Source organism: Stigmatopora argus, chromosome 3, assembly GCF_051989625.1.
Source record: "Stigmatopora argus isolate UIUO_Sarg chromosome 3, RoL_Sarg_1.0, whole genome shotgun sequence".
Taxonomy (NCBI): Eukaryota; Metazoa; Chordata; class Actinopteri; order Syngnathiformes; family Syngnathidae; genus Stigmatopora; species Stigmatopora argus.
In genome coordinates, this window is record NC_135389.1 from 18036993 (window position 1) to 18062898 (window position 25906).

The 25906-nt window shown below is 44.4% G+C and overlaps 1 protein-coding gene across 10 annotated transcripts in view; it reads right to left on the reverse strand.

Annotated features, from left to right (window-relative positions):
* pclob (piccolo presynaptic cytomatrix protein b) overlaps window positions 1-25906 on the reverse strand; it is a 42961-nt gene that overhangs the window by 10670 nt on the left and 6385 nt on the right. For 3 of the 10 annotated variants that reach the window (XR_013299767.1, XM_077597381.1, XM_077597378.1), the window contains exons 5-22: window positions 24904-25713; window positions 23454-24344; window positions 22553-23389; window positions 21681-22439; window positions 19968-21092; window positions 18677-19891; window positions 17491-18549; window positions 14346-15029; window positions 8020-14236; window positions 6135-7693; window positions 5783-6048; window positions 4612-5446; window positions 3472-4516; window positions 2654-2722; window positions 2325-2351; window positions 1378-1466; window positions 988-1063; window positions 794-919 (exon numbers count right to left, since the gene is read on the reverse strand). Coding sequence is in view for 9 of the 10 variants with exons in the window: in XM_077597381.1 (XP_077453507.1) it covers window positions 794-919; window positions 988-1063; window positions 1378-1466; window positions 2325-2351; window positions 2654-2722; window positions 3472-4516; window positions 4612-5446; window positions 5783-6048; window positions 6135-7693; window positions 8020-14236; window positions 14346-15029; window positions 17491-18549; window positions 18677-19891; window positions 19968-21092; window positions 21681-22439; window positions 22553-23389; window positions 23454-24344; window positions 24904-25713 (17689 nt within the window). In the remaining variant the exon portion in view is untranslated. The other 7 variants (XM_077597379.1, XM_077597382.1, XM_077597383.1 and 4 more) reach the window with 7 other exon arrangements.

Here is a 25906-nt window from a genome sequence, read left to right on the forward strand (position 1 = left end):
TGTTGCCAGTTGAATTACCCACTGAAAAAGACAATAGCATCGCAATTTAAAGCTAAATGGCCGAAAATGTCCTCACAAATAGGAAACCATCTGCACCAATGACAGTCAAATCCGGTTAGAATGCATCTTTTTCAGAAAGCTGTAGTTATGTCCGCTACAATTCATTTGGTCTTCCTGTACTCTATTTAGGGTTGCACCTGCAGGCGTGTTCTGCTGTGTCGCACTTTGCAACATTTTCATTCAACATGAGTCGGGTAAAAACGACGGTGCTCTGACTGCGTCATGGCCCGCTCATTCATTTCGAGTCATGCTTTAATAAAAGAATGATCTTGCAAAGAGCTGGTGTCAGTAAAATAACATAACTACTAACCTTCTCTGTTTGTCAAAATGACCCATGTCATCAACCAGAAAAAAACAGCTTGCACTTGTGTGATGTCAGTTTTTTTTCCATTAGCAAATTTCTACCTTGGTTAGTCACAGAATGTGCTTGCCTCTATTTTATAAGGCTAGCTAAAAATAGCTTAATGACTAACATCACCCAAGGTAAGCTCAAAGGATGTTATGTTCCATGCGCTGAGAAATGACAGCAAACTTGTGACTCACAGACTCCATTAGATCTGATAAACGTCAGTTCTTACAAATAAAAGCCTTTTGAAAACTTGAGCTGGTACGCAAATGTGTTAGACATAACAAATAAATGGCGCACATTGCGATGTCACAAGCTCGATAATTTACATAATATCAGTCATGCCTTGAAAGCCGAGCGGAGATAAACTTCTGCTAGTCAACTTACCCTCTATGACTTTCCCTGTTTGTTCTGCGATGCCACCAGGGATGACTTTGGCAATGTAGGCGCCGATCTCCCCCCGGCTCCCCGGGATCGCCTTGCCGCCTACCACCCGGATCCCGAGACCGTTCCCTATGGTGACCACGATCAGGGTGTAAGCAGGAGAGAAGACTCTTTGCTCTGCCGCTATGACTTTGTACCTGACACGCTAGAATCCCTCTGGTCTCTGGTGAGCTTTACCCGTGTGTGAGGGAAGACGTAAGGGACGAGTTTCATCTGAAGAAGAAAGTAATTAACTGCCAGAAGATGTCAAAAATGATCCCCGAGCAGCTAAGCGAGCTTTTCGGTCACAGTTCCTACCAGCAGTGACCATCTTACAATCAGTAATTCAGTCATCCTTAGTCATTTTTAACCATGTCTACTTTTCAATTGTAGCATATCCAATCAGATTGAAGTTGATGGCTTGAATCTAGCATTTGTACAATATTTACCAGGATTATAGCATTAATTTCTTTGGCGATTCTAATTTCAAGTTGCGTTTCCGAAGGGTTCAATACTGCAGCAACGAATTTGGTCAATCAGGAACTCACCTGTCGCCTGTCTGCCATGTGTCTGGCCTGAGGATGTCCCTCCCTTGGCTTGTCGAACCAGTCAGTGTCCTCTTGTCTCAGATGGTAGGCTGAACAAGGAGAGCAGTGGTTAAAAGAGCTTGCATGTTGGTCCCTAACGCATGTACTTCAGGCATGTTTAGAATATATAAAGCAGAGCTCAATCTTCCAATCAAGCCTTGGAAACATTGTTTCCAATTTGCAACACAAAGACTGCCACATATCAAATGACTTGACAGAGGCCAAGATGATGGACAGTTTTTGTCGCTTGTTGATACAAAAGCCTCAATTCTTCAATCCTTTTATCTTGCAGGCATATGTTAAGGACTTTCATTCACTGTGGGCTTTTATCAGACATCATAATTAGGTGCTGCAGTCTAATATCAATCGATACAAGATTTTTAACATAGATTCTGTTTTTGCTAAGATTGTGCTCAGAATTTGGACTAACAAAATGTTAGTTAAACATCTTATCCTATGATCTGTGTTTTGGATTAAGGACATTTCTCAGGATTTGAGGATTCTTTCGTTTTTAAATCGCAGAGGCTGTTTTATATTTTTTTTAAATCAGTTTTTAGATTTTCAGTCCAAACTTCCAGTACATCCTCGTGAGAGAAACAAGAAAACATAAGCATCGACAATCAGAAAAGAACTGATATGCTTTACAGAACCAGTGTGATGTGCAGCCATTCCCTAATGATGCATACTCACTGAATCAGTGCAGCAGATGTGCTAGTGCCATGGTTCATTCCCGAAATGAATTGCAACTAAGACTTCCACTAAATGGCATGGTGCATTCTACCACTCAGATGTGGATCATTCGAGAATGGGTCCGCTCGGTACGTTCAATTTACAAAAAAGTGAATCATTCGGGAGGATAATGATATGCAACATGGAGGCACATATTCTGTTCTGTTATGCCATCTCACCTTCTATATTCCAGTTTGGGCCTCCAGCTGGGGTACAAAATTATATCAATCTTGTAAGAATTCATAGATGATTTTTGTATCAAGATATACGTGCAGGAGTCTTTAAAGTCAAGGAACTAAACGGACAGGAACTGGGAGTATATGTTGGCACATGCATAAAAAGCGGGAGTAAATGTATGACGCATGCTTGAAATACTACAACCAACTAGCCGCTATCTGTACACACTTAAAGGAGAGACGCTATGGAAAAAAAATACACTATAGGGATAAAAGCTCATCCATCCAGTGTGTAAGTGGGCCTTGAAAGTGGGTTAGCTAAGATACTCTACCGTGTGTGATACTTTCATGAAAGATTCTGGCTTCCTCTCTGTTCAACACCAGCATGGACTCACTGAGTGCTGTAATCAAGGAAGATTGACACTTATATATGTGGAGTCAGCACAAAAATCATCGACTTCGAACCAAAAGAGCCTTCAAAAACAATCGGGAAGCTGAATGTGACGTGAGCGGAATAGTCAATAAAGTCATCATCAAGAAACATTGTTTGAAATTTGTTATGTAGATTTGTAGCGACAAACATTGATTTCTGTCAAAAATGGAAATGAGAAAAACTGAATATACGGAAGACGTTGACTTTATTAGAATGAAACACGTGCGTTATTGTATATTAAAAAAAAAACATGCAAGGATGCAAAATCAAATGACACGAATGGCATGAGGACATGGCGGTATTACTGCTTAACATTTATTCTGTTACAAACAGAATGTTATGCCCAGACTACAGGCATAGTCACACCAAGGAAAGTCTATAGTTGTGTGGCTATGCCTTAAAACTCTAGCGAACGCAGATGACAAAAACGAGAATGCATGCTAAAGAAAATCACACAACAAACGTCATATGGTGCTGTACATCGACCCAAACTTAGAAGTTGTAAGTGGAAGCATTAGAAAGGAGAAGAACAGCATGCAAAACATCCGATTGAATGAAATTGAACACAAGAGAGGAATATATACAGTAACAAGAAACCAGCGATGCTTATTTTGGAAGTACTGATGATTGAAAAAACTTAAGATCACTTGACAGAAGCATGCACTATAGACAAGTCCACACAGTAGAGTTCTTGCAACAGTCTTTGGCTCCATTTACCTTCACTGTCCGACATGGCACCTTGTAAGTCGTCCATGATGAATGCGATATCCCGGTCGTAACCGCGAGTTCGGGATTCCTCCCTCATGTGTTGTTGGACCTCTGGCAGAGAATGGCTGGAGCCAAATTGGTCCCTGGAGTCAGCGGAAATCGGCGGGAGAGGTCCCGCCGAAGCCCGAGCCATGCCCATTGGCTGACCCACCGGGCTCAAGGGGCTTTCCTCCTCAGAGTTCTGAGCCACAATGGGGATACGACCCCGGCTTTGACTGATTGGCAAACTGGTGGGCTTTGTTCTGGCCACGCCGGGAGCAAATGCTGCGTCCAATACCTCTCCATCGGATTTGAGCCGTAGTGAGGAGCTGGAAAGATCCCGTTTGACTGACAGATCCAACCCGTAGACCGAGGAGGGCCGGGAAGAAGGACGAGATGATGGCCTGGAACGGCTGCCGCTTGGGTAAGTCCCATCATCTTGGGCAGAGGCCCTGATATTAGAGGCGAGTCCAAGAGACTGCCCCAGAGAACCAGCTAGGTTGGCTCCGAGTGAGGAGCCTAAGTACTTTTGCTGCTCTGATAAATTCTTTCTCAGTCCAAAGGTAATCTCATCCTGAAGTAGCCTCGCTCTGGCAGCCAGGTTGGTGACAGAGGATGCTCCAGATCCCATATAGCTGCCATAGTTTGGTTCCAAATCCCGACTCTCCTGAATAGGAGAGAATTTTGTGATGGCCTTCGGGTCTATCACAGCCTTTTTGTTCTTCATCTGTTTCTGGTACAGCACTGCAGCTGGGAGTTGTTTTGCAGCCTGTTTCTCAAGAGTGAGCCGTCCAATGGTATATTTTTCCCCTTTTGGAAAGTGGCGAAAGCTGCTATCGCTGTGCAGGTACTGGGGAAGGCCCAAGCCTGATAAATGTTCTAGTCCCTCATTGCCTCGCCGGAACTCTTGCTTGATCTGTTGCTTCAGTAGCTTTAATTCATAAGGCTCCTCCATAGTGTCTTCTTCTCCTTTACCATACACTTGAAGTTGGGACTGGCCTAAAAAATCTGCTACCTAAAGGGAAAAAAGGGGAAAAATAAGCACAACGCAAAAGGAAATGAATAAAAGGGTGACAAAGGTGATTATGAAGAAAAATAATGTGGTTGTACCTCTGCACGTCTGACCTGTGCTGCCCTAAGTAGTCTGTCTGCCTTGGATAACTCTTTATCAGGCAAGTTAAATCCAGAACTCAAGCCACTACTACCCAACCCCGTTGAGGCCTTTGTGAGTTCCCCTATATCTTCGATTAGCACATAGTTCCTAGCGCCATGGTGCTCGATGTCAGCGTAGAAGGAATCTGCAGAGATGCTTGACATGGGACTAGAGGCCATGCTCCTCTCCTCTAGCCCAAGCCTCAAGTCCAAGCTGCCGTACTTGCCTCCAAGGTGAGCCACCCCGAAACCACTCTCTGAGGAGGTTGGCACAATGATGAGTGGCTGGTTACGTATGACCTCGTAATTAGTTGCCATCTTGGGCTCTAAATCAGACAGGTCGGTTTGCCGCTGCTTTCCTTGTGGCAGGAGAAGAGCATGTTGATAGCTGCTTGTCTGATCCTGACTGTGGGTGAGGGAGAGGCTCGGGACATGCTGATAAGGAGACACCTGTTGGTGGTAAACGGACTGCGGCTCATACAGATTATGTTGGGTGTAATGGCTCGTGGTTTGAGTCTGGGGAACGTACTGGCCATAATGAGAGTAGGGACTTGTAAGTGTGTTGTATTGGGAGTCAGCTTCAGTTTGCGGGGGGATGAACTGATCAAACTCCGATTGGGGCGCCGTTCGCGGCCTCTCCAGTCTATCATTCCTGTCATCTCTAATGTTGCTAACCTCGCTGTCTGACATGTAATCTCTTTCTTCTGCCACCCCCTGGAGATAGGCCCTCTCTCGTTTTTCTCGCTCTTTGAGCAGGACCTCCTTTCGCCGATTGATACCCATTTCCAGGTACCTGCAATGAAAAGTTTTAGCTTATGGTTTATTCGAGATTGTTAATTGAACATTTCACGCTCAGTCGCAAATGTTATGGGTTCTCACACAATAATACCTCTTACAACATGACATTTTGGAGAAGTCTCACTGGGTGGAGTCAAGGTAGCCTTTTAGCCCATAAGCTAGCAAGATAAGTGAAGGCATCATGCAGATGGATAAAGGAGGATGATAGCAAAGGAGGGATAAGAGCAATGCCATTAGTCACATTTATGGGCAACAACCGTAATCATTTGATGGAATGCAGAACACAATCTGTGCTAAACAAACGTTTGCTTGTAAATCTGTAGCATCTCACCGTAGCTTGGCATCAATTTCCTTTTCTTCTTCATCCAGCTCAGCCTGTTTCTTGCGGAGTTTCGAAGATTCCCTCTCCACCATATTAAGCTCTTTGTCGATGTCCTGCAGAATCTTGGCCCGGGCCATTGTAGTACTGCGAGCCAGCCGTCGCCGGGCAGAGTTGGTGCTGTACCCAGAACGTCCCATCAGCAGGTCATCTTCAGGGGGTGGATCTGGTAGTGTCCTCTTGACCTTCTTACCTGTGCCAGAGGCAGTACCTCGGCCCTGAAACATAAAGATAAAGTATGTCTCGACCCCAAATTTGAATCAGAACCACAAACAAAACTACTTCAATTAATTTGGCAACTCACTGAATATGTTTCTGCATAGTAGACTCCCATCCTGTCTTCTTTGGCCGGACTCAGAGATTTGGGATCAGAAAAGGACTTCTGACCAGGCTTCAAACGAGGGCAAGAGGAAAATCTGTTCGCGTCAGCAGTCAACATTTTCTGGCCTCCAACTGATGTTTCATGTGATATGGGGGAAACGGTGGTATAGAAACCTCTCGATCTACCCATTGCATCAGTTGTGAGGTGTGTGTTATATCCCACTTCAATAGGTGTGTGCCTTCTGTCAGAATCTGTTTGACAGCTCAGACTACCACCTCTTTGAGAGCTTTCAGGAGCTGAGATGTGTTTGATTATTTCCACCTTGGTGTCCATCTGGACTTTAGGTCGTTTGATGGATCCGGAGTGGTCAGTCTGAACAGATATCTCAGCCACAGTCTGGATAGCAATGCTGGAAACCTTTGAGTTATGTTTTCCTTCACCGCTGTGTTTCCTAGGACGTCGCCGAGACTTTGCGGGTGTATCCAATTCATCTTGGTCTTCGTCATCGCTTTGAGCTGAGCTATCAATGTTTCTCTTGCTCTTCTTTCTTCTTCCAACATGTTGCTTTTCGGCTGAGTCTTCATCGTCAGTCTGCACCCCACTGTCAATGATTTTCTTGCCTGTTTCTTGATCAACTTGAAGTCGTTTCGGTATGTTATTCTGGTCTTGACGCTCCTCAAGCCGTGTTCCAATCGCTGTACCTGTAGATTCATCTTTGACCGGCCAATACTGCCCACTGTCTCCTACCCCTGCATATTTGGCTTCAAGGAAGTTTGTCGTGGTGCCTGTGCTACCATAGTGCTCCTCCAACTGCCGCTGGAGTTGAAGCTGTAGTTGCTGGATTTGCTGCAATTGCTCTTTCTGTTGGACGTATGTTTGCTGTTGGGCCACCATGTGAGCATGGTGCTCCTCTTCTTGTTGCATTAGAAGCTGTTGTTTCAGACCCTGGAGCTCTTCAAGCTCTTGTTGAACCATGAGTTGCTCCTGTTCTCGATAGCGCTGGATCTCTTGTCTTTCCCACTCTAACTCCTCAGCAAGACATAACTGTTTAAGCTTCTCTAGCTCTAGAAACTCTCTCTCCATCTGGTATTGGGCCATCTTAGTGTTGTCTAAGCCAGGAAATATTGGAGAAGAGGCAAACGCATCCAGAGAAGCTGCGAGTGCTTCTAGTGTGGCATCTGAGTACATTTCTGGATAGCCTGCTTTGATGTCAGCCAATGCTGTTGGAAAAAGTTCTTTCAAAAGCCCAGTATCATAAGGAATCATTTGGCCTTGGTCTGGGTTGTAGCTGAACTGTTGGGGTGCAGACTGATTCTGGATTGCTGATATGGGCACAATACTGGTGCTAAAGATAGACCCAGGTTGGGTGGTGACTGCATATGTTGATGGAACTGAGACAGAGACAGAAGAGTAAACCATTCCATCTGAAATTCTAAGGGCATTACTGACACTGTAGGCCGAAAATGCGTCCTGAGAAGATGGAGAAGGAGTCATCCTGGCCATGGCTGCAGTGGCTTTGCTAGTGTAATCTAGCGCTTTACCTGCCACAAGTCAAGCGGAAAGTTTTTACTATTTCAAATACACACCATTTTATAGACATTCTTTTTGCTTAGAAAACTATATCTGGATCTAAAAGGTCCCCATGCACATGCATAATTGAAGTCATTTTGGCTAGCAAGATGCAAAGCCAAAATATTGCGGGAGCACACGCAGGCAAACACATGCATCTGTTTGAAGAAAAAAAGAGGGAGAAATCACAGGCATGAAAACAAAATCAAGATCACAGTACAAAAATAAAAAAATAAACAACTACGACCAGAATTACATTGATCTAATTATCATGCAACACAATCATCACTGTGCTTACCAGTAGAAAGTTGGCTGGCAGTGAGGTCAATAGCACTGTCTGTTGATCCATTGAGGTAGTGATAGTCTTTGTTGGGGTCATAGGGAAAGAGCCCTACTTCACTGAGGCTGGCCTCAGATATTAAAGCTTTTTCGCCATTCACACCATGGATGATAGGCTGTCCGGTACCGTCATACTGATGGTCATCATCTCTGTGGACTACATTTTTGTCTGGCTGAGTTGTGACAGGGGGTTGTGTCCTACAGCTTCCAGTAAATGGTAATTTGTAGATAACATCACAGCATACACTTCTTCTACCAGCAGTGAGGTCAACTGGTGTCCCATCATCTTCAATAACAGTCGTTACTACTTCAGAGCTTGTTCCAGATAAAGCTACCATAGACCTCACCGGTCTGTAGTTGGACAGATCCATGGCACCTGTCGCCTCCAAAGCTAGAACACTGTTCATATCTGTTGAAGTGGGAGTCATTGGTTGTTTGCGCCCACTGACAATTGCTCCATAGGATAAATTCATTGGTAGTTCTTGAGCTGTGAATGTAACTACAGGTGGGGCACTTACAGGTCTGTATACAATTTGCGCCAGTGGTTCACATGGTTTGTATGTGGTGAGAGGGAGGGGTAAAGATGTCACAGGCCCTTGCAGGTCAAGCGGTTTTTCTGCCGGAGGGTTGCCGTATGAAGCAATGGTGGCAGTGCACGTCACAATAGTGATGCTATCAGTTACTAAAGCCAATGTAGCCGCAGGGACAACTTCGGCACTGAGATTTACAATTTCAGGCTGCACTGCTGTGATTTGGCGCACAGGGTCACTGGATGAATGTCGATATAACTCGGGTGGAGTCAGGTCCATACCTTGTTCAGTCATCTTTGCACCAACCTTAACAGTTCGTAGATCAATAACATCTCCATGATAAAGCATTTTACCATTTTGTTTGGGTTGAACTTGGTATTTGCTTTCATCTGGTAACATGGCGGTTCCTGCACTGGGTGGAGTTTGTTGAGGAAGTCTTTCATGCACTACAGACACAGTGGTTCTCTGGACTTCAGTGGTCACAACTTGGGTGACTAAACTTGGCAGGATTTCAGCTGGCTGGCCTGTAGTGGAAACTGAAGAAGAGTACTTGCGACTCATACTGGAGACCACCTTCTCAGGACCTCTGATTTCTTGGCTCTCAATGGACTCTTGCTGAATTTTGGTGATAGTGATTGGAGCAATACCTCCACAAGGTGGAATGTTATGTATAGCAGGTAATGATGTTCTTCTTGTGAACGCCTCCGTAGTTTTTGTCTCCAGTGGACGATCTAATTCCGACGGATATTTTGATAGCTGTGGTTCTTCAGGAAATGTACTTGTGTAATTATCACTCACAACAGATGGAACGTCTTTTTCAGCCGGCATGTTTATTACTAATGGCTGCTGCGTTTTTAAAGATTGCCTTCTTGTTGAGGCCAAGCCATCAGTGTGGGGAACCTGACGTAACATTTCATAATCTGTAGGGAATGTAAATATTTCACTTGAGGTATATGGTGGTTTTTCTGTTGTCGTACTATCACTTGGAGTTTGCTCAACTATAACTTCATGGGGCATTAAAACCACTGTCTGAGGTTGCAATTCAGTCGATAGTGGTGCTTGTCTCACAGTAGCCTCAAGTGGAGGTGTTGGGATTGGCATGACGGTTGATGGAAGTGTTCTGTAGACTTGAGGAGCGTATGTAATGGGACGCTGCTCTAGATATGGGGTCACGTGTTGTCCCTCCAATACAAATGATGGGGACATTATTTCAGACATTGGCAATGGGGGAGCAGGTGCAACTTCTTTATCCACCTGAGATAATGTTGGTACATCTGGTATCGTAACAACATAATCCTTTTGTGGTTCTATCGCTGCTTGAAGAGTCATCCAACTGGCTGCAGAATAGGGTGTTTGTTCCATTGCTGTATGTAGTTGTGGACTCACTGCCACCGGCAATTTTTCCACCATCTGAATTTCGGGTTGTAGTTGTGTGTTTTCTACTTCAATTTTATGCTGTTCAGTATTAGAGTATACAGTAACTGTGCTTTCTTGGGGAATGAGTACATCATCACCTAATCTAGGTTCTAACATAATAGAGACATGTTGTGTTAGAGGCTGTTGGGTCGGCATCGTTTGTATTTGGGCCACCGGTACTTGAGCATCAACTGAACTCTCTTGTGGAAGGGTTATGCCTTCTGGAGTTAGTTTTGGCTGTTGACTGACAGATGAATCAAAATGAGGTTTTTCTTCCTTCTGAGCATTTATTGCTGGAGTCCAGATGATGCTTTCATGCATTGTTTTGGATGGTAACGAGTGATAAACTGCTTGTTGTTGCTGCATGACCACTGGTGTATATGGCTTCTTTATTGGGTCTGGAACATTATGAACCTGAATTGGTGTTTCTCGATAAGATTCTCTTTCAGGGAGCACTTCACGGACGAGAGTATGATTGGGTTCCACTTGTTCCAATGGAAGAGTTGAAGCCACAGCTATTGGTGACGGATGCCTCAAAGTGGGGACAGATGTCCTCCTAACCTGGTCCTGTGTTGGAAATGTTTCGCTGGGTGTTTTCTGTTCTAAAGGGGTCGTTCGCACTCCTGGCCCTTTGGTAGCTGGAATGGATCCTCGTCTCATTGGTGCCTGAACTGTTATCACTTCTGTGGGTGAGCCGGGTTCAGATGGCAGCGTGATCACTACATATGTTTTCAAAGACTTGGCATGTCTTGGAGATAACGGTGACTTGGGAGATGATGCCCCTGACTTACTCTCCACAGGTCGGGTCAGGCTAAGTGACAGTGCATTCGGAGGTGGTTTGGTCCTTGGCAGTGTTGCAGCTTTTGACATAACAACCGGAGGTGGTTTGACACTTTCTCCTGGTTTGTGGCTGAAAACTAGCCCGGCTGGAATTATCACAGGCTTGGGTGGGATTGGTGGGGGAGCCTTGAAAGAAAGACTGGTACCAGTTGCAAGTGAAACTTGTGCCGTTGATGGGGCAGAAACTGGTGGCTTTGGATAAATATTAGGCCTTGGTAAAGTGGAGGGACGATACAGATGTGTATCCGCTAAGGATATTTCTACTGGTTCAATATTAGTTCTAACAACTGGTTTAGGTGGAAGTGGTGGAACTGGCCCTGTTGACACTTCAGTGGATGATAGTGCTGATTCTGTAGTTGGTGCCTGAGATGCGGTAGAAATGATTGTGCTGTTTTGAGGAGTTTGGCAAATCCGAGACTTGTTTTCTACACTTGGCACAATGATAACCACATGCCCTGCTCTGGTTGGGGTTACTATTTGAGCTACAGCGGCATCGTCTGCACTCATATCCTCCATCCGTGGCTGTATATCCACCGCAACAGACTGCATTGGTTGGGATGAAACTGTGGCTCCTTTTGTGACGGTGGAACTCATGATTGTGGAGATGTGTTGAACACCCCTCGTAGGTAACCTTGCTCCAGATTGGTCAGGTAGTGAAACTGATGTGGACCGTGGAGGAGGAGGGGGTGGGACTTTCTTTTTAACTATAGCAGTAGTTAATGGAGCAGATACGGGAATAATTGGAGCCGCAGCTGGTTGTACAACATGTGGTTGCGCCTGATCTGTGATTGTTGTGATTGATGAAACTGGAGAAGATATTTGTGTTGAAAATTGAGATGTAGTCGAAACAAGGTCAGGCATCTGAACATTCACGGGCTCATGGGGTGGTATCGCACTAACAGCAGAAGTAGTAGATACATGGGGTGAAGGTGGAACAGATTCTTGAATAATGCTTACAGGTGGTAACTCAGTAAATTGGACTGTCGGCTTAGCTGTGACAGCGACGGGTTCTGTGTTCTTTGCCAATGCTTCTTGCATCGATGCACCTTCCATGGGCATTTGCGAAGGGGATGAAACCAAGTCTGGCATTTCAACTACAACTGCCGGAGGCGTCTCTTCTGAAGTTGGGAATGTGGCATCCCGAGGAAACGCTCCAGCTTGGATTGGTTCAGCCATGTCAGCTTTAGGATCAGACACCACATCTGGAATTGCTACTATGACTGCAGAGCTTTCTCTAGAAAATACTTCATCTTTAACACCGATCAGGTGGGACACCTCTCGCGGGGTTTGAGTTAATAAGGGCATTGTTGGTGTAGTGAGAGGAGTGGAGTCTGAAGATTGAGGAGTTTGAGCCTGGTAGGATGATGAAGATGTATTAGATTCCAGACTGAAATCGGGTGTGGCCGGTGACGTTGGTGGTGACTGTGGTGATATAGGGGAAGGTGTAGTGGTCAGTTCTGGAGCTGATATTGGGGTTGGAATGGGTTTTGCTTCTGGGATTTCACAGACCACGATTATTGGCTCAATTTCGATTGGTTCAGACATGGGTGGGCTTATGGGTTGATCGTCTTTAGTTTCAGAATCATCACTTGGAGTGATGTCAGATGAAATACCAACCCCATACTCATCTGCTAGACTGTCATCCTCTTCCTCCCCTGATGAACACTGTGTAATTTTGAGGTCGGGAATGGGGAAGAGCGCCTTTCTGAGTGCGGGATCTAAAGGCACCATGGGCCGAACAAAACCTATAGGACCGGATATTGTGCTCTGAAGAACAGTGCCGTCAGTTCGTTTGGGGGGTTCAGTGGGGCGAGGTGGGGCTGGCCGTTTCTTTTTCTTGACCGATGCTTCCTTGGAAGTGTCGGTCGTGCTATCTCCAGTTTGTAATGTGGCTTCTGTGGCCATGATTACAACACAGGTCTCAGGAGGAGTCACAGAAGAAGAAGAAGACTCCAAGGCTGTCTGGGCCTGTTTAAACTCCTGTTCTATCATCATCAATTCCCTCTTCTTTTCCATCATCTCTTCATAAACCTCCTCTGGAGACCTGAGTTTCTTTAAGGGCTCCGGGCTGGTTTCAGGTTTTGTTTCAGCCATCATTATCTCGGGCTCCTCAACTAAGGATTCATAAAGATAGTCCTCAATTGACATCCCACCGTAAAGAGGCTCAACACCGGGAGGACTATCACCTGGGATTGCTTTGGCTTTCTCAAGAATGTCCTCATATGCTTGGTCGGCACTCTTTAATGATTTCGAAGCACTTTCCACCCCTTCAAATGACTCTGATGGAGAATACGGTATCACTGTTGGAGAAGGTTTGCCTCCTCTCTGCACTGCTTGTCTTACTTCTGACTCTGATTCGATGCTGGCCCAGTACTCAGAACCAGATGTTTTACCAGCCTCTTCCAATTCTCTGACTTGTCTAAGATCCTCCGCGGGGGAAGAATTTTTATTTGGAGATGAGCGGCCATGGAGGTTTAGTTGGTTCTTGTCTTTGCGAGATTTCTCTTCCTCAGAGGAGTCCTCGATAGTGGGGAGAGGCTGGGTCGCATGTCGGTGTTTACCCTTGCGATACTGTTTGTCCCCACTAGTCCTCCTGTGACTCGGACTGCTATCGCTGTCCTCCTCCAGGGAGGATGCTGATGTAGGCGACGATCCTGGCGTCAAGCTAGATACATGCATGCTAGATGAGCCTTTTGACAAGGACTCAGTGATGCTCTCAACCTCTTCATCAGTGCTTTGTCTATGTTTTACAACCGGAATAGCTTTCTTTAAAGTCACGCTGGGGACAGTTTCATGTTTGGTTGTCTCCTCTGATGCGAGAGGGGATTTTGTCCATACTAGCGCCCCTTCATTATATGTGCTGCCCTTGCCAGAGAGTAAATTGGATTTTACTGAGGAGTTATGAAGCTCCGCCTTCCTTATGGCTTCCTCATTATCCAATTTTGTTTCTTTTTCATCCTTCAAAACAGATATTTCCTTCTCATCACCCATGCCCATGATCTGACTGCGGATGAAGTCTTCATCTTCTACAGATGAGTCAGCACTTTCCGACTTGTTTTCCTCACTGGTAGATGACACATCGCTTACTTTCAGCATTCTCCTCTGAACCACAGGGGAAGGTGTGATGTCACTACCGCTACTTTCTTCCATTGCTTGGAAACTAAGCCGCCTTTTCTCACCTTGGACAGCCGCCTTCACTGGCAAGCTATTATCTTCGGCGTCATTTTTACTCTGCCCTGCATTTAGGTCTTCTGAAAATGGTAAAATCTGAGGTTCAATGACTTCATCTATAGACATTGCCTTGAGAGCAAGTTTGGGTTTGGCTCGATTCTCTACTTCTTCGGGAGGTTTTTCCAATTTTAAAGTCTCCACAACTGTTTCATCTCCCGCCTAAAACAGAACAAGAAATAACCATTTGAGACAAATCTTGTGAAAGGAAAGACATGAATAGCGACCATTTTGTCATGTTATTATCATTTGAAAAACAAAGTGCACTTACTTTGCATGTCATATCCTTAGTGGGTTCAGGCTTTGAGATATCGACGACATGATGACTGTCAATTGGTATCAGCGGTGGAAAATCTGTTTGTTCTTGAGACTGTTCCTGACCTTTCTGCTCTGATTCAGGAGGTTCACTCTGTTTGTTTTGGTCTTTAACAACCAGAGTTTCAAGAGTAATCTTCTCTGATGAAGTCAGCTTTGTTTCGTTTGTAAGAACCCCAAGTGTTGATTCTGTGAGCTCAGGCTTAGTTGTTGCTTCTGATTTCTCAAATTCTTCTTTTCTGTCAATTGTTACACTTTGTGGAACATCTGAATCTGGCACAAGAGAGACAATCTTTGGTTTATCGGGTTCAACTAATTGCTTGGATTTCTCTTGAAGCTTGGAAATATCCACTGCTTTAGGCAAAAGTGCAGACTCCAGTTCAACGTTGGTCAAAGACGGGATTGGGGTTTCGACCTCGGCTGTCGGAGCTGTTGGTACTGCCTCGGTAGAGGTTGCCGTGCATGGTGGTTTGACTACAACCTCCTCGGGTTTGAATTGTGCTGGAGATGGCTGGGGCTCCGCCTTTTTGGCTGCAGGAATGGCTTGATTCTCTTGTGGTACCGATACAGGTGAAGGCTGAGGTATGTGTTGTCCCAACAAAGCTTTCTGGGTGTGGCAGTTGAGGCACAGCCATTCTTTCTGTAATCAAGCATAAACACATTTTGCGCCATCACTCAAAAGCATCGTTGATAACTGCAGTATGTGAGAGAACATCCTTGAATGCTCGGCAAGTCCTCAGGTCTTATTCCGTTTTATTAATAAAAAGGGACAGACCATGAGTTCAATATTAATACAAGGATTTTTTTCTTTATTTATATATATTGACACAAAGATTTAGCTTCTGTCGATGGGGGTGGCAAGCAAGCTATTGATTTTCTGGCAGCCTTTCCTCTGGCACAAGCTCAGATGCTCAGCTTCCAGCAGCCCAGACAGAATGCGACTCTTCATAACGGTTGCCCGCCGTGGATACACAAACAACACTGACCTACTGCTCTGTAATAGGCAGAGTGCTTTGCTATAAAAAGAGAACAAGAAAGAATAAGCTCGCCTCGCCCTTTCTAATTTGATAAATTGGCCCAGTAGCAAAAACGGAGGCAAAATAAAGTGATGCAGCATCATGCGTTAAATGACTTGTTTAGTAGAGTTACTGCTATTGTGTGGGAGGGAAAATATGCTGGCGGTAATTAACATTGATGACATTACAAACTATACAATAGACGGTACATAAACCTAACAAATCCCATCTGACATTTTTATAATAAATAGAAGATGGGAGATCATGAGCTAATTAAAATGGGGGTTTTCTGGAAAGATCAACGCGAGTGTAGATGCAACGAGATCATAAACGCTAAGCAAACATTGTGGAGCTTTGCAAAGTTCGCCCACCTGGAGTCTGAAAGTCTCGGTGGACTGACTTCAGTTTGAGCAGATGTCATAAAAAGATGTTGATGATAGAAACTTTAATATGCTACAGAGCATGGTGACAAACAACTGAAACAAAGCCTCGAGATGACAAAAGACTATAGACAGAAATAAAATTAAAAAAAGAAAATCCTAAAAGGAAAAAAAAACTAAAGGACAAAAATATTTTTAAAATAATTAGAAATACGTAGAAGAAAATATGTTTGTAATTCTGAGTTTTATTATTCCCTAGCTATGCATAGATTAATGATTTTTTAAAATATATTTTCTCATTTTAGAACTGTATAATTTTTCGGTTTTGCTACATGACATTTATTTACTTATCCATTCCTCCAAAGCTTTCGAGTATATTTCTTAAATGTAAATGCAGGCATCAATGGGTTTAACATCTGTCACTCCACCCCGGCGCAGATATTGCTAACTCGATATCAAACGAAGTGGCATTTTCTTTTATTCCTCTCAGAATCAATAATTCCAAAGAGAGCCATTTTTCTCCCAAAGCAAACAAAACCCTTCAGTTCAATTCAATACCTCCATTCCCCTTTACAAAAGCACTAGACACGTGTGCCCTACTTATCTGGACAACAGTCAATTTGCAGTCTATGTTGATGGAATGGAGTGAACACCGTGAGCAATCACAAGAGAGACGCTCCTGGCAATTTCAAGCCTTTCAACCCTTGTGCTTTTACCAAAGCTGAGTCCTTTCAGACTATCAAAAAACAGGTTACTCTTGTTGTTTACACGTGCTCAATGAGCTTGAAGTAGAATTCATCTTGGACAGCATACATTCACGTCACGTATTCTGCCCTGGTGAGTAAAACGTGACAATTACATAATTCAAGCACACAAACAAGGTGTGAAACTATAAATATGGCTGATTATTTTTTAAACACATTCTGCCCCAACCAGGGTGTCTTCTCAAAGTGGGCACGTACAAGTAGAAATGAAGTTGAAGAATTACACAGCATACCCGATCCAAGCGATAGAGCAGATGGCCGGAAAGGGAGTCCGTCCTGCGCTAACGTTACGTGGCGTTTGACGCAATCTGCCTCCATCTCTCTTTATTGCCATATCGTACGACTTTGCCATCTCAAATCTGTTACGGGCTCTGACAACCACGCCCCCGCTTCATCCTCTGCAGTGAAATCAGATTCCATCGTGCTAATGCCGTTGCACAACAGCCTTAAGACATGTTGTTTGTTCGGGGTCTGTTGAAAACCTGAGCTGTTCAGCATGTGACATCAGCATATTGAATGGCACCGATGCGGTGGCAGCAATCTGGTGGCGTTAAGCAAGAGTATTATATATATCAGGCCGTTGACCCGGTGGTGACGCAGTGAGCAGAGCATACCGCTGCTGTTATGGTGGGCCAGGTTTGATTCCTGCATGTGTGGTTTGCGTCAGAACAAGTATTCAGCCTAAGACTAAATCTAATGGGAGATTCTAGGTTTTTCCCAGAACAAGTATTTGGCCCAAGACTAAATCTAACGGGAGATTCTACGTTTTAGCCAGAGGGGTGAAGCGTTCTGGTTGGAGAATCAAGACCTCCGAATCTGAGACCATGATCCTCAGTTGGAAAAAGGTGGCTTAGGATGATATCCTTCCCCAAGTGGAGGTAAAAAAACACAGCTGATGGAAGTGTATTCAAATGCAACAAGAGTAAAGTACATTTACTTACCGCTTCTGTTTGAGGCACGGGGTTAAATCCACAGAGGTTACACACAAGGGTCTTGCATTCGGTGCAGGTGTTGTAATTGGGAGGTCCTTTGGAATCAAGATTGAGTTCACCCTTACAGAGCGGGCAGGTGGACTCATCTGATTTGAGAATATCCACTTTCGAGCCTTTCATCACTTCTTTGGCTTCTAATGGCTTATTTTCAATTTTAGCCGGGGTCACTGGAGTGGATTTGACCTGTTGAGGTGCTTGTGGTTTCACCACGGTTTTTGCAGGGGAAATCTTGGGAGAGACTGGGAGGGTGGTTTTGGTCTCTTCTTGAACAGCAGAGGTTATCAAGGTAGATGCAGAATTAAAAATGGAAGAGCCAAATCCAAACATTTTACCCGTGACGCTTTCAGTGGGCTTGGCAGAAGGAACAGGTTGTGTTTTAGGAGCACCAAATCCAAAGAGGCCCCCAGATTCCTTCTTTGCAGGTTGAGGTGAGGTTTTGGTAGGTGGCATTGTGGTTTTAGAGGGCTGTATAGGTGGTTTTCCCTCTGCCGGTTTTGCAGAAGATGCCTTGATTTGTGGTTTCGTAGTTTGAGAAATTTCTGCTGAGTTCTTTTTTGCAGATACTACTGGCGGAGGTGTGGACGTGACAGGAGGAATCGGCGATTCAGAGGGCTGGACAGGTTTTGTAGGCACCACTTTCATTTCTGTTTTTGGAGTTTGCGAATCATCCACCCGTTGTGGTTTTTCAATCTGCTGTGTTTTCTTGATCACATTGTTGTCTTTTATCGGATCAACAAGGGCAGGGTCTTTTGGTGTCGGCATCGAACCCTGTTTAAGTGGATCTCTATTTTTGGCGGTTGGTGGCTGGGGAACCTTATTATCCACTCGTGTATCCTCTTTTTTGATTATGGTGGATTTCTCTTGCTGGATTACAGTATCATTTTGTCTGGAGGCGGATGAAGTCATCTTGACTGGCAAAGGTTGTGGTTTCACTGCAGAAGGTCCAGCAGGTTCAGATGCTCCAAGCGCTCTCTTCATTTGACAATTCAGACATAGCCATTCTTTCACCTTTAAAGAAAAGATAAACATTGTTAGTTTTATTAGAGAGAAAAATACACAAACTGTAGTAAGAGGGGGGGAGCTGGACTAAATCTCGAATATTGAAATTCAGGTTTTTTTTGTAAAACACACGCACCTCTGATACGCTGGGTATTGGACTGAATCCACACTGGTTGCAGACAATTGTTTTGCATTCTGTGCAGGTGTTGAAATTGGGAGCATCTTTTCTCGCCATGTTGAGTTGTACTTTACAGAGTGGGCAGGTGGACTGAGCTCCTTTGGGAACTAAAGGAGTATCTGCAGCCTTGGGGGATGCAGCTTGAACAACTTTATCTTGCATAACTGGAGTCGTTTTCTCTTGTGGCTTATCCAGTTTTGTTTCCTCTTTTTTCAGGGGAGTCTGTACTTTGTCTTTTCCCAGTGTTGTTTCCTCTTTTTTCAGGAGAGTCTGTACTTTGTCTTTTCCCAGTGTTGTTTCCTCTTTTTTCAGGGGAGTCTGTACTTTGTCTTTTCCCAGTGTTGTTTCCTCTTTTTTCAGGGGAATCTGTACTTTGTCTTTTCCCAGTGTTGTTTCCTCTTTTTTCAGGGGAATCTGTACTTTGTCTTTTCCCATTGTTGTTTTAGGAGAAGCGGGCGGTGTCGTCTTAGGCGAGGCCTGCAAAGACATCTTACGCGGTGTTGGTGGTGTAGTTTTGGTTTCGTCTTGAACGGCGGAGGTGATCAAATTCGAAGCTGAATTCAGGAAAGAAGACCCGAAACCAAACATTTTTCCAGTCACCGATTCAGCAGATTTGGCAGTCGATGGTTGTGTTTTTGTTCCAGCAAAACCAAAGAAGCCACCAGATTCCTGTTTTACAGGTTGATTTGGTGGTGGAGCAGATTTGACTGGCGACTTCGCAGCTTTTGCAGGTTGTTGAGGTGCTATTTTTGCTCCTTCTGATGTAACAACTCTTAAATTAGGGGCCACTGTTTCTGCTGGCTGCTTCTGGGCTAAACCCGTCTGTTTTTCAGGTGTCTTTTCTGGTACCACAGATGCAACATCAGTCTTTTTGCTCGCTGCAGGAGCACTTTTTTCAGGTAAGGAACCAGTTGCAGATGTTGTCTTGTCAGTAGGCTCACCAACAACTGGGGATTTGCATTCTTTAGTTGTGACAACACTAACAACCTTATTTTCTGATGAAATGGTTTGGAGTGTAACAGGGTCCTCCTGAGAAGCCGGCATTATGGTATCTTTCCCCAGAATTGGCGTTTCTTTGCTCGGTGAATGAGATTTTATAAGAGGAAGCCCAAGAGGCTCGGAGGTCCCGAGTGCTCTCTGCATCTGACAGTTGAGACACAGCCATTCTTTTCCCTGGCAACACAAAGGAAATATAATTATTAGCATTTTTGACAACAAAATAGGTCATCCATTTAATGTAAAAACTCACATCTGCTTTATTTGGCGTTGGGCTAAATCCACATTTGTTGCAGACTGTGCATTCACATCCAGTGCAGATATTGTAATTCGGTAGATCTTTGGAATCCGTATTAAGTAGGACTTTGCAAAGAGGACAGTTGGTTGATTTTTGAGCAGCTTTGGGTGGCTCCTGTTTTGAAGGTTCCTTTGAATCTGGGTCTGCTTTCTTTGTTTCTGCTGGAGGAGCTTGGATTTGAGATTGCGTTTGCTCTGAAGCTTTTTCCACAGCTGTCTTTGCCTCCTTTGTTGATGTTTTAAGTGGTGAGACGGCAGGGCTCAACTTGACGGGCGGAATCTGAGGTGGCAAAACTGTAACAGAGCCTTGTGCCGGGGCGGACATTTTGCGAGAGCTCAGTGGAGTCGTACGGGATTCCTCACGAACGGCAGATGTAATCAAAGATGAGGCTGAACTGAAGAGCGATGAACCGAAGCCCATCATCTTCCCGCTCACGGCTTCGGTTGTTTTTGAACCTGCTCGTGGAGATTTTTGGGAATCTCTCTCCGTTTCTTGAGTCGCTTTCGCTGTTGATTCAGTTGATCTGGGCATTGTGTTTTCAACGAGTTTAGGATCCTCTGCCGTTAACTTTGTGGTCTTGGTCTGCTTATTATCAACGATTGTCACTTCTTGATCCAATGATTTTCCAACCATTTCAAGCACTGGTGATGGGTCTGCTTTTGCAAGTGAGCTTGGTAATGGATGATCTTTCTTCTCGAGTGAAGAATCAACGTCTGTCCTGACAGGAAGGGTTTGAACTGTCGGTGGTTGATCGGAGAGTGAGCCGACAGTTGGCTTTTCTTCAGAAGAGATTTGAACCTCCTTTGTAGGCGGTAGCATTGTTTTGATATCTTTTGGTCCGACCGAGACAGAGGCCGGGGTCTCTTCGTTTATTTGTTGTGTTATTGTTGCCATTTTCTCATCCTTGTTTATGACTGCTTTCTGCATTGGGATTCTATCTTTAATTTCATTTGTGCTTGAAGCAGCTGGGGATGTCTCTTTCTTGGCCGACGGCTGAGGTTTAATCAATGGAGGCGCCACTGCTTCTGCTGCTGAGAGAGCTCTTTGCATCTGGCAGGTGAGACACAGCCACTCCTTTTCCTACAACACAACAAAAAGGAAGTTGTGCATATATTAATGGGAAATACAGTAGGCGTTTTGCAAATATGCTGATCAACAATCACAATTGGTCATGCCTGCTTCTATTACTTTCATACATAATAAAATCCAGATATTAAAACCAATGTGTAACCAATAACAAACCACATTTAAAATGGGAGTGTATGAGAAGAATGTTTGTGTGAGCAGACACGGGTGTTTGCAAGATTTGTTTGTCGGCACAGAGGTCGCTGGGACGTGATTAAAAACAAGGTATGGTGAAATGAAGGTTTTCAACATTAAAGGGAAGCCTTAACAAGTAGCTGTGACAAGTTGTGAATAATAGTTGAGGCTGTCGGGACGACATCTAGATCCTGATGAGACTTTAACGGTTGTTAATTAGATATGCATCTTCAAACAAAGTATGAGTATTGCGGTGGGCACATTGCGATGCCGTTGTACAAATGAGATATTTTTCAGGCCCGAAGGAAGAGAGAACAGACGATCAAATCTCACTCTCAGGCGAACTACCAGTAGTAGTAGTAGTAGTAGTAGTAATAAATGAATGACTATAATGCAAGCATTACTCACCTCGGATACATTTGGCATAGGGGTAAATCCACATTGCTTGCAGACAGCACTCTTGCAATTGGTGCAGGTGTCGTAGTTTGGAAGACCCTTGGACCCCACATTTATTTCGACTTTACAAAGCGGACAGGTGGACTGCGCCTCTTTTTTAGATTTTTCCACTTTGATCTGTTCCGATGAGGCTGTTTCCACCAATTCAGTTTTGTCTGATTTTGTTTGTTCCTCCTTCTTTAGGACAGAAGGTGTTTTAGCCTGTCTTGTGGGGGACATCTTGGGAGACACCGGCGGAGTTGAATTGATCAAAGTAGAGGCATTGCTGAAAATGGATGATCCAAAACCGAACATTTTTCCAGTTACTGACTCTGCAGTCTTGGAAGCATCAGATTGGGCTTTACTGCTGCTGAAACCAAAAAATCCTCCTGATTCAGAAGCATTACTCTTCTTGCGTTCAGCTTGTCTGATCTGGCCTGGTGGTGTTCTGGGACTTGGCATATTTTGAAGGTCCTGTGGAGTCTTTTTAATTGGGGATGAGATGCTGTCTTTTGGACCATCTGGCTTGTTAGCCTCCAATGCTGGGGCAGGCTTTGCTGTCCCGGCAGCTGGTTGTCTCTGAGGTGAGATTGGCGTTGGAGCCACTTTCTTTTCAGGCTCAGCTGTGCTCACTTTTGCGGCCGGCTGAGAGTTATTCATCACTACTCCCGGAGTGTTGCTCTCACCTAGAGCTCGTTGCATCTGGCAGGTGAGACAGAGCCACTCCTGAACCTGATAAAAAGTAACCATATTATTAATACATTTATAAAGACAGCAATACCCATTGAAAAAGTGCTTATATTTTTTTATCGATTCAAAAATACTAAATATGTACACCATTTTACCTTTGTTTCATTTGGCATCGGGTTGAAGCCGCACTGATTGCATACAATGTTTTTGCATTCAGTGCAGCTGTTGGAGTTGTCTTGGTGGAGTTCAACTTTACAGAGTGGACATGTCGAACTTGTTTTGACAGCTGACTTGTTAGCTTCGGCAGCCTGCGGACGTTTTGGTGTGTCATTATCTCTTTTAGTGGGACCAGATGGAGGTACTTTTTCTTGCAGTGTTGAATCCGACGACTTCTTCTGTGGCTCCTGCTTCTGTGGAGCAGCAGATTTAAGATCCTTTACCGGGGACTTTTGGGGAGAAGCTGACGGAGAGGTTTTCGCCGGATCCTGAACGGCTGACGTTATTAATGTAGATGCCGAGCTGAAGATGGAGGAACCGAATCCAAACATCTTTTCGGACACCGAATCAGTTGGCTTCTCAGCAGCTGGCTTCGATTTTGTAGCACCAAAGCCAAAAAATCCTCCAGTTTCTTGCGGCTTTGTTGCAGTGGCATTAGTTTGCTTCTGCGCAGGTTTGTTTACAGGATCTGTTGGTTTCGCGGGAACCGTCTTCTCAATTTTCTGTTGGAGATTCACATCGGGAGCTGAGCTAACCAACTTAGCGGTGGCGGCTTCGGGTTTGTTTGGTTTTACTGAAACTAGCTTTTCCTGTTGGGTTTCAGCGGCTTTTGGAGTCACCTCAGTTTGCAAAGTAATTGGTTTGGATGTGGGTGTCGATTTGACCGCAGCTGGAACGATATCATTTGCTGCTTGCAGCTGGTTTTGAGAAGCAGATTGCTCAGAAGCTTCTACTACTCTTTTCATCTGACAGGTAAGACAAAGCCATTCCTTTTTCTGAAAAGAAAAACATTTGATCAAGAAAATGCAAATACATTAAGAAATTATAGTGTTTGGTTACCTCTCCATTGGGCATAGGATTAAATCCACATTTGTCACAGACAGTGGTCCTGCACTCAGAGCATATACTGTAATTTGGAGGTTCCTTAGAGCCAATGTTAAGTTTGATATTACATAATGGACAGTTTTCCTGGGTGTGGGTCTCTTTGGCTATCTTTGGTGTCTGGGATGAAACTTTATCCTGCTTGCTCTGATGTGATTCCTTGACCTCTCGAGCAGAACCTCCGGCTTCTTTCAGTGGCATTTTGATGGGAGAAGATTTCGGTGTAGTTTTGGGAGTGAGCTTGGGCGCACCAGAAATCTTTGGGGAGACCTGAACTGGAGCAGACATTTTTCGAGAACTTGGCGGTGTTGTGCGGGAATCTTCCTGAACAGCTGTAGAGATCAACGTGGATGCCGAGCTGAAAATGGAAGAACCGAAACCAAACATCTTCCCCGAAATTGAGTCTGTGGTCTTGGAAGCATCGGAAGTGGTTCTCGGGATATTCAAGCCCAACTGTTTGGATGGTTCTTTTTGGACATTTGAGGGGACATTGCTTTGTTTTGGTCCAGATATGGTGGTTGGATCCAAAGGTCTCTCAGAAACCTTCATTGGTGGTTCCTTCGGTGTACTTTGCTTGTTCTTTTCAAGTTCTATAGGACCTATTGGCTTGGTCTTCTCTAGGGTACTTGGTACAGGACCATCCGTCCCCTTATTGGGTGCGGCGGCAGTTTGCATTTTTGGAAGCATATCAGGTTTCGATACATCCTTCTTGATTGATTCAACCTCCTTTGTCTTCTGAGGTAGAGACGATGGCAGGGTTTTAGTTACTGCATTAGGTGGTTTTGTTGAAGGTTCAGATGCATTCAGAGCTCTTTGCATCTGACAGTTCAAACATAGCCATTCTTTTACCTAAAATGAAATAATGAAAATTTTCATTGATGAGTTATTCTATGGTTGTCGAACAATGACATGTATCTGTTCATTCATTCATGCATTTATTAAAACTCAATGGCTGCCAGTGACTGAGCTAGATGTCTGATCCGTTTTGACTGGCATTAGTCAAATTGGATTGGATGTCTAGCGTTGTCACTGACAGTCAAGCTTTCTCATTTCAAATAGATTTAAATGTCTATCAAGAACAAGAGTCAAATCAAACTGGTCTTCTGTGGTTTGTGAGAGAGTTTCAAAATTGATGCTAGAGCTGAGGCTAACAGAATCTGAGAGAACCAATCCCAGAAGCACAAATGTAACTGACTGTGACTGTGACTCAAACTGTAAGTTAGTCAATTTGCAGTTCACAAACAATTGTAGCGATAACTGATGTTTCTGAGGGAAAAATCTAAGGGTACAAGGCATATTTTCGTGTGTAGTGCGGACTGGAAAACCAATTGAAACCACAGATGACCTCCCATGAGCAGATATGCTGAGCAAAAAAAACTAAGATTTTGAACAACAAATGTTCTATTACCTTTGAAATGTTTGGCACTGGACTAAAGCCACACTGGTTACAAACAGTGCTTTTGCATCCGGTGCATTTGCTGTAGTTGGGAGGATCCTTTGACCCATGATTTAGTTCCACCTTACAGAGAGGGCAATTTGACTGGTCGCTTTTAGATGACGGTTGGGAGACGGCTCCCTCCTTTGAAAGATCTGAAGGAGTTTTAGATGGTGTGGATGACTTGGACTCTTGTGTCTTCTGCGCTTCTCTCTCCTGATCAAGAGGTGCCTTAGTCACATTTGTGGCTGGCGTCTTGAGGGAAAGCGAAGCATTGGTTTTTGATTCATCTTGCCCAGCTGAGTTCATTAAAGTGGAAGCTGAAGTGAAGATAGAGGAGCCGAGGCTGAACATTTTACCACCTATAGAGTCAGTGGGTTTGACCATGTCAGACTGGGGTTTAGGACCATGGGGATCTTCTTGGGCTTTTGAAATAGCGTTTGTTTGCTTTGCTTCAGGCAAGACTTTTTCTTCTGGCCGGTTTTGAGGTGCTTTCTTCTGCTCTTCTGATGGAGCTTTCACGCCTGAAGATGGTGTGGTAGGTTTTTGGTTTGTAACCTCTGTTTTTGGAGATTGCTTTGCAGACATCTCTTTCGTTTTAGAATCAGCACGCATTGGATCGTCTTTTGTTTGGGATTGTTGCTGTGTTTCCTTCTGTGGGAGAGTCACAGACGCAGGAGATTTGTTGGGTGAGGCCTGGGGTTTCATCAAGGGTGTTCCAGGAGGATCGGATGCTCCAAGGGCTCGTTGCATCTGGCAGTTGAGGCATAGCCACTCCTTCACCTACACAAGATTAGACATATAGTCATTCATTCACCTTCTGACTCACTTAACCTCACAAGATTTGCTGAACCTCGCCCTGAATTGGTCGCTAGCCAAAAGAAGCATAAAATGAGACCATTGTTTGGGTTAACTCTCAGATTTTCCCCCCTGTTCCAATACTAGTAGAAAAGCGCTCACGTGTGTGAATTCTAGT